General features: G+C 41.1%; 1 protein-coding gene across 1 annotated transcript; it reads right to left on the bottom strand.

The window, feature by feature from the left end:
- Nucleotides 1-419: 419 nt before the first annotated feature.
- On the bottom strand, nucleotides 420-5699 carry LOC123093180 (protein FAR1-RELATED SEQUENCE 5-like). Its single transcript, XM_044515093.1, has 3 exons — nucleotides 5493-5699; nucleotides 3008-3813; nucleotides 420-2459 (listed from the first exon to the last, which is right to left on the bottom strand). Exon 3 carries the CDS (start codon nucleotides 2164-2166, stop codon nucleotides 763-765), a length of 1404 nt encoding a protein of 467 aa, XP_044371028.1. The 5' UTR covers nucleotides 2167-2459; nucleotides 3008-3813; nucleotides 5493-5699; the 3' UTR covers nucleotides 420-762.
- Between the last annotated feature and the right edge of the window lie 2173 nt (nucleotides 5700-7872).

The raw sequence follows: 7872 nt of genomic DNA, 5'->3' as shown, positions 1-7872 counted from the left end.
TTTTTTCTTTTTTACATGGCAAAGTACTTGGAGATGTTACAGTTGCACATACAGGGAAGATACTTGCACATTGTTACTAATTAACTTGCACAACCCTTTTTGGTTCTGGTAAACCATCAAACAATCAATCACTAAAGGACAACACACATAGTAACATTTTTTCTTTTTACTAAGTTGCATGCGTAAATGTGTAAATTTGCCAACAGAGGCATAAATAGGTAAATAGGTAGCCTCACACATAGCAAAGTGATAGTATACATGACTTTTTAAACATGAAATACAAATGGGCCAGATGCTAAGTTTAAACAACATAAAGAAGAAGTTTTCCAAAGCAGTTTTTTGTTGCTGGATCTTCATAGCTCCATCCATGTCCTAACAGTGCAAAGCCAGAACTTTTTTTTGATGCTCCCCCCATTTTATATATTGCTTATATGTCACCAAGTTGTCACGCCAACTTTGCAGGGCAGCTAGTAGCATTGTGGTTATCTGAGTTGCAGTAGCTGCACCTGTTTTTCCTTTTAGGGTGCAGTTCAAGAGCTGAATGGTAGCGTCTACTCCTTGCCCTCCCTTTTGTAGTTGGCTTTGGCGGATCCCTAGGAGTTGCAACCTCATCGTCGTTGCTCGTAGGCGACATCCGCTTAGTGCAGTTAGTATGGCCTTGTGTTGTGTTACCCATAGGAAGAGGTGCCGAAGCATTACTCACACATGGCCCACCATGACCCATCGGAGGAGGCTGTTCAGCATGAGCCATGGGAGGAGGCACTAGAGCATGAGTAGCACGACCCATGGGAGGACATGGTGGACCACGACCAGCACGTTCCATGGGAGGAGGTGGGCCACCACAGCCCATGGGAGTAGGCAGTGGAGCACGTCCAGTAGGGGTAGTTGTTGGAGTAGGCCCTGTAGATGTAGGCGGCACGGGAGGATCCTTGTTGTTATCACCAGCGGACGGACCTGCCTCTCTTGCAGCCCTTTTTTCCTTCTAGACTTGTTCAGCTGCACAATCTCTGTCCGTGCTGCACGCATGTGTTTATCAACAATGCCTTTTGCTGCATCAGAGCCACAAGCAAACTTTGCTAGTTTTTGGAAGTCTGAGGTCATGTTAGAATGCCTAATTTCCTTTAGAGAGGCAGGAGGCATTACATCAGGTTGCTCGCTAGTGGCACTTGGCACACTTGGGACAGCAATTGGCGTCCAACGCGTCAACATGTACTGCTCCGAGATGACATCAAGCCCAATATGTGTGAACACTTTCAGTATGTGGCAACAAAGGATGCCATCCCTCTCCATTTTGGTACACTCACACGAAAATTGTCCCTCGGGTATTTTTGCCAACACCAAGTAGTTCCTGGAACCATACTTCACAACCCATTCTGTACTTGGTCTCAGCTCAAACGTTTCCACACCAATTTGGAATGCATTGTAGCATCCAATCATCGAAAACTCATCACGGAACTTGCAGTAAAGATCTCTAGTATATGTCTTGTATGCCTGCTTCTCTATTGGGAATTGTGACCACATGTCAAGATCCAGATGTTCTGTCCTGTAGTCATTGCACCCTTCCTTGACAAGGATGTGCGTCTGTATTTTGTGGTACTGCTTCACAAAGTTCAGAATTGACTTGTGAGGGTTGACATACCGCTTCAAGACTGCATTGAACCCCTCACTTCGTTGTGTAGACTGCAAGAACGGGAAAAATCTATGCTTGAAGTAACATGGCACCCAAGTGTTCCTATATTCATATAGCTTCTCAAAATGGGTGTGTGTAATTGCCTCATATTTCATCATCAACGCAACCCAATTCTGTTCAAACTCATCTGGTGTGAAACTGAAACCAAAGCAAAGGTTGAAATCTTCAGACAATCTCGGGTTCTGGCCTAGCAACCATCCAACTTTCTCTTGAGATTTTTTCATGATGTGCCACCGACAACACCGGTGCACACTTGTGGGAAATATGTTCTTTATGGACTCTTTCATTGCCACATCTTGATCAGTAATGATGTTATCCGATGCCCTTCCATTCATAGCCTCTAGGAAAGCTCCAAAAACCCAATCAAAGCTGGTCTCCATTTCTTGCCTCACAAACGTGTAGCCCAACATGAAAGATTGCCCATGACGGTTGATTCCAATGGACAGAGCAAAAGGCATGTTGTACATATTGGTCATGTAGGTTGTGTCAAAGGAGATGCAATCATGATATGCCTCCGTATAAGCTTTCCGTGCCAAGCCATCCACTCAAAAAATGTTTTCTGCCCTTCCTTCGAGATCATATTTTATATTATATAAAAAGTCTGGATCATCTTTTTGCAACTCTTTAAAATGCTCAATTGTCTGAATGATGTCCCCCTCTTTCGTCGAGTCTTTGGAGAAGCCGACACATAAGTTTGTTATTGCTTTAGGTCCATATGGTACATTTAGCTCCGAGCCATAAAACTCTAACATGATAGTCATCATACGGCCTACAGGGAAGAAAGTTGATGTTAGATAGTTGCACACTTTACAAACAACAGTTGCAGACTAAAGAAGAATAGTTGCACAACTGTTGACATGTGGTTGCCATAGAACTTATCAGAATTAAACAAGTAGTTGCCATAGTTTTTAAATCTATACATTATTCAATCAGCAAGTAGTTCCAACTTGTTTGTTTTGTTTGTGATAGTTCTTTTTCATAAATACTCAATCCTGGTTGCACAATGCAGTGTATGTAATTGCACAACCCCTGCTGCTAGTTGCACAACTGTTGACATGTGGTTGCCATAGAACTTATCAGAATTAAACAAGTGGTTGCCATAGTTTGTAAATCTATACATTATTCAATCAGCAAGTAGTTCCAACTTGTTTGTTTTGTTTGTGGTAGTGTTTTTTCCATAAATACTCAATCCTAGTTGCACAACACAGTGTATGTAATTGCACAAACCCATGCTGCTAGTTGCACACTTGACATATCAGAATTAAACAACAATGTAATGTGAAGTTTGGAGTTTTTGGGAGGTGAATGAGAACACACCTGAAGTCAGGTTGCAGTTGTGGAGTATCTCCAGGAACTTCTTTTCCTCCGGCGGTATACCCATGTGAGATCGCAAGTATTTGGAGAGCGAAGGCTTAGGGACCAACGGATGATTATGATCACGGACAAAGTGGGTTACTTCCCACCGCCCATCCTTCAATTTAACCAACATTTTTGCCTTACATTGTGTTTGCTTTATCCTTTCTCTCTTGCGCTTCTTCTTATTATTCTTTTTTCCAATATCCTCTCCATTGAATATTGGCACTTCTTCCATTTCTTCTTCTTCACCCAAAGGTTTGGGGTCTGGTATAGGATCTAGCATAGGTGGCAATTCAGCTCCTGCATCATCCTCTTTTGGCTTCCTAAACTTGTTACATGCAACTTGCTATTTCTCCAATATGTTGGTATAAGAATTCCTCCTTGATGTGTTCATCTTAATAGAGAAACCCATCTTTAGGGCATAATCATTGTAGTGATCCTTAGCACCCTACAGAGTGTCAAATCTCATCCCAACAAATGGCTCCATTGGCTGAGAACCAGCCACATCTTCATCCATAGCATTTCAATCAACACCAACTGCCCCTGCCCTTAGTTCTGTTTTAGTAGGTTCCGCAACTATGGTGTTTGTTTCCTCAAGTGTATGGCTTTCTGACTGCATGTTGACATCAACATCGTTCATCAAGCCATGATCTTGACGAGGCTGTGTGAAAACCCATGAATGTACAAACTCGACATCATCATTTGGCAACTCATTGAGATCGGGAGGCAACACATTGAGGTCCATCATCCTTGAAAGCTGCTTCAACCTGCATTTTATTTCAACAAAAAAGTCATTAACAAGCTGTATTGGGGCATAGTTATTAGCAATTTTGAAGGCATGAATTTAATACTGTTACAATCATTTTCATTGTTTCAAAAACTGCACGTAGTCAGTTTTTACATAGCTTTTTTTCTACAGATACAGCTTTTTTAATAGTAGTTGCACAAAGGCAGCACAACATTTTGCACAAAAGTGTCATAGAATTGCACAATTTTTTCATACCAGTTGGCACAAATTGTGAGCATTTCCAGTCACACAAACACAATTTTTGACAATTTTTTATGATACAAGCTGGATAAAAATGTAACATACCAGTTGCACACAAGTACTTTAAAAGTTGGAACAAGCATCAATCTAGTTGGACAATATAAGAATATTCAGGCAGTAGTTACATTTTTATTGACCATATTTTTTTTGTTTTTTCGTATCTACAATGTGCAGTTCTAGGAAGAAACGGAGGGCATGATTTTCTGCAGATGAATGCAAGTGGTTTAGTAAAACAAGTTAGTAAGTTTTTCTCCAGATACAACTTTTTGATAGTAGTTGCACAAAGGCAGCACAACATTTGCACAAAAGTGTCACAAAATTGCACAAATTTTTCATACCAGTTGGTCCAATTGTGAGAATTTCCAGTCAGACAAACACATCTTTTTGACATTTTCTAATGATACAAACCGGATAAAAATGTAGCATACCAGTTGCACACAAGTAGTATCAAAGTTGAAACAAGCATCATAATAGTTGGACTATATAAGAACATGTTTCAGATAGTAGCTACATTTTTATTGACCCTTTTTGTATCTACAATGTGCAGGTCTAACATGAAAGGGAGGGCATGATTTACTGCAGATCAATGCAAATGAACATATCAAGCAAGGTCTGCTACAACAACTTCAAAGATTGAAGCAAATTTAGATTTGAACTATATTTGTCTATAGCTATTTTAGTTAGATTTGCATAGTTAGAATAACGGTTTGATGGGTGTGTTTTTTAGATTTGTGATGGCAGCGTGTGAAAGCTATTTCCTAAGACCTATATTTGCAGATTGTTTTTTATCAGAACATATCATATAATGCTCGTCATCGTATATTGGTTGTTCCAGCTTCCACATCTTTTCAAGTTCCTGCCAAGGTTGCACAACCTTGTGCCTTTTTTATTTTTTCCAGTTGCACAGTTTGTGGGTATAGTTGGATGCTACAACTGGATTAGTTGCACAAAATAGGTTTCAGAGTTGCATAATCTACCGAGTTGGCACACAGCACCCCTTCAGTTTCCTACTTTATTTGGCTTAGTTGCAGGAAAGTAACCTACTCGTTGCATAGTTCTTTCCTAAGTCCTATATTTGCACAATTTTTCAGTTGCACAGTTTGTGCTCATAGTTGGATGCCACAAGTGGGTTAGTTGCACAAAATAGCGTTAGAACTGCCAAATTCTAGTGAGTTGGCACACAATACTCCTTCAGTTGGCTACTTCATTTGACTTAGTTGCACGAAAAGGAAAGTACTGGGTGCACAATTTTTCTGCAAACACATCATGCATGATTTCATTTGATTTTTTACAATCAAATACACGAGAAATACATGAGTAAAAGACACGTGCAAGGAAATCATTACAAGGGCAAGTAGACAAGAGAGAATCAGGAAGAAGATAGGCAAGTCTTCTCACCTGTGGATCTCCAGGTAGGTTCTTTTTTCGCCCTTCCCCCTTTGATCTGCTTTTCTCTTGGTCTTCTTTTTTGATTTCTAAGCCCTCTTCTCTTCTCTTCTCTTACTTGCCCCTGGGAGCCGCCATGTTCATTCTTCTCTACTGGCGATGAAGGAGGATTTTGCCCCCTGGGCAGATCCTTCTTTCGTGGGGAAGAAGAACATGGCCTGGGGGAAGTTGGTCTCGCGTGGTTTGGTGAGGAGGGTGGGGTTCGGAGGCAGGTGCACGTGATCCCGCGGCCAGCTGTCCTCGTGGGGTTGTTTTCTCGAGCTTACCTATTTCGTGCGGCGGGTCCTGGCGGTTTTTGTGGGCGCGGGTTGGGTCTGAGGCGGTTTTCGCGTGGGCGGGTGGGTGGGTTTTTTTTTGCTTCGAAGGGACCAGGTGGTTTCCTTTTTGGTGGGCGCTGGCTAGCGATCCCAGGGCGGCTGGCCGCCCGCTAGACGCGCCCTAACTACTTTTAGAAGCATTAATGAGATCATTTTTTCACAAAGTGATATGGAAAATCATGCAGAAGAACCTATATGTAAAAATAATTCCAGATTCCCATCATACATTACCAAACTTCCAGATAAGAGTAAGCTAAAAATAGATAAATACCTTAAGGAACTAGAAGTAGACCCTGATTATAAAGGGCAACCTCCTAAACCATCAGTATTCCTTGTAGGTGACATTGAAACCATTCCCTTGTTGGATCGGAACTATGTTCTTGCGGAGATAATAGAATAAAAAATCTTCCCCGCCACCACGCTTATGCAGCCGCCTTTATGACTGTCAAGACAAGAAACTATCAAAGATTGATATTAATCATTATAGTTCCCACGAATACATAAATACGCACCCATCATTTTATGATCGAAGTGATTGTTTACTCCAAGCATTCATAAATGGAATACTTTCTGTTGTAAGCAAACAAAGAAAGTCACTAATTATTTACTTTCATAACATGAGTCGATTCGATGGTATTCTGATGACCCAACATCTTAGTAAGTTTCACCCCTACTTGAAAGTGGATACTGTAATGCGAAATGGTATTATGTACGAGCTTGCTGTTTCTAGACGTGTTCAGGACGGTAGGAATAAATCACGTCTCCTTTTCAAAATGCGATGTTCGTTGTTGATTCTCCCTGATTCGTTAGCAAACTTAGCTAAACAATTGTGTTAGGAATAAGAAAGCAATGTCGGCGGAAGAAATACGAAGAAACCTATCACACTTTTGTAGTATAGATGCGGTGCACCTGATTTTATAGGCATCCGAATGGGTTTATCTTGGAAGATCTTGACTTCTCCGTGCCATCTGCCTCCGACACATCATATCTCCTATGCCGACCTTGTACTTTTGATCACTTCTTCCTTACGAATTGTACCTATTATGAATTGTGTATCTTTAAGCTTTTTCTCGATTGATATTCATTTTTTTCATCTATCTCATGAAATTTCCCTTCTATTAAGCGATAAAGGGCAATTGACGAAGTCAGAGGAAGTCCGTCAGATGATGGTATGGATCAAAGGAATCCCCCTATCTCCGACTGAACACCCTTTTACTGGGATTTCACATTCCTATTCTGATTGACAGAAGCCTTTCTTTCTGTTTGTGCCACCCTATGGCGAATTCTTACTCAACGTTTGCACTTTCTTACAAACTCTTGTACAAGTTAGGTTCACGGTTGTTTTGATGATTAAGATTTCTCTGTTTGACGGTTTTTACCTTCAACAACCTTTCTTGCATCACTTCTCGATAGCTTTAGTGCTCGGAGAGTAAGCATAGCATATTGTCAGCTAGTTATTTATTGGTAGCAAACAACTAGTAGGTCAAGCCGGAGCCTTCACTCACTCAACTTGGGTCAGCACCATATATCTAATTGGCGGAGACGAAATCCAATCCAACCACTTCATTTGTTTCCCAAGGAGGGTCATCAGCGAGTCCGCTCTCCCCAAGGTAGTTAAAAAGCGTAGGTACGCATTCCCCTGCACCAATGTACTGAAGCAATTTACCTTTAATCACTAGATGGGCTCGAGCCAGGGTCCTATTTTCGTTCTCCATGACTTCAAAGCTGCTTCTCTTTATCAATTCTGGACAGTTCTATAAACATTGGTACCAGGGGTTCTATGACCAAAAATCTTATATATTTTTTCTCCTGGCATTTATGTATTTATTATCACTATCTAAATGCGATGACTATCGTCAGCAAGTATCCAATGCCCATAGTCAAAGAACTCCTGAATGTCTGGTGCCTCATGGTTTTCTAAAACCGATCTCAGAGCTAGTTATCACCAGATTCATATGGCAGCTGGCGATGAACTCAAAACAGCCTTCCAGACTCTGGAAGGGCACTACGAGTAC

The sequence above is a fragment of the Triticum aestivum genome, chromosome 1B, assembly GCF_018294505.1.
Source record: "Triticum aestivum cultivar Chinese Spring chromosome 1B, IWGSC CS RefSeq v2.1, whole genome shotgun sequence".
In the NCBI taxonomy this organism is placed as follows: domain Eukaryota; kingdom Viridiplantae; phylum Streptophyta; class Magnoliopsida; order Poales; family Poaceae; genus Triticum; species Triticum aestivum.
This window is presented reverse-complemented; position numbering and strand designations above follow the sequence as displayed.

Coding starts and splice junctions, on each gene's coding strand:
- LOC123093180 (XM_044515093.1), bottom strand. CDS start 2,166: ATGACCAATATGTACAACATGCCTTTTGCTCTGTCCATTGGAATCAAC.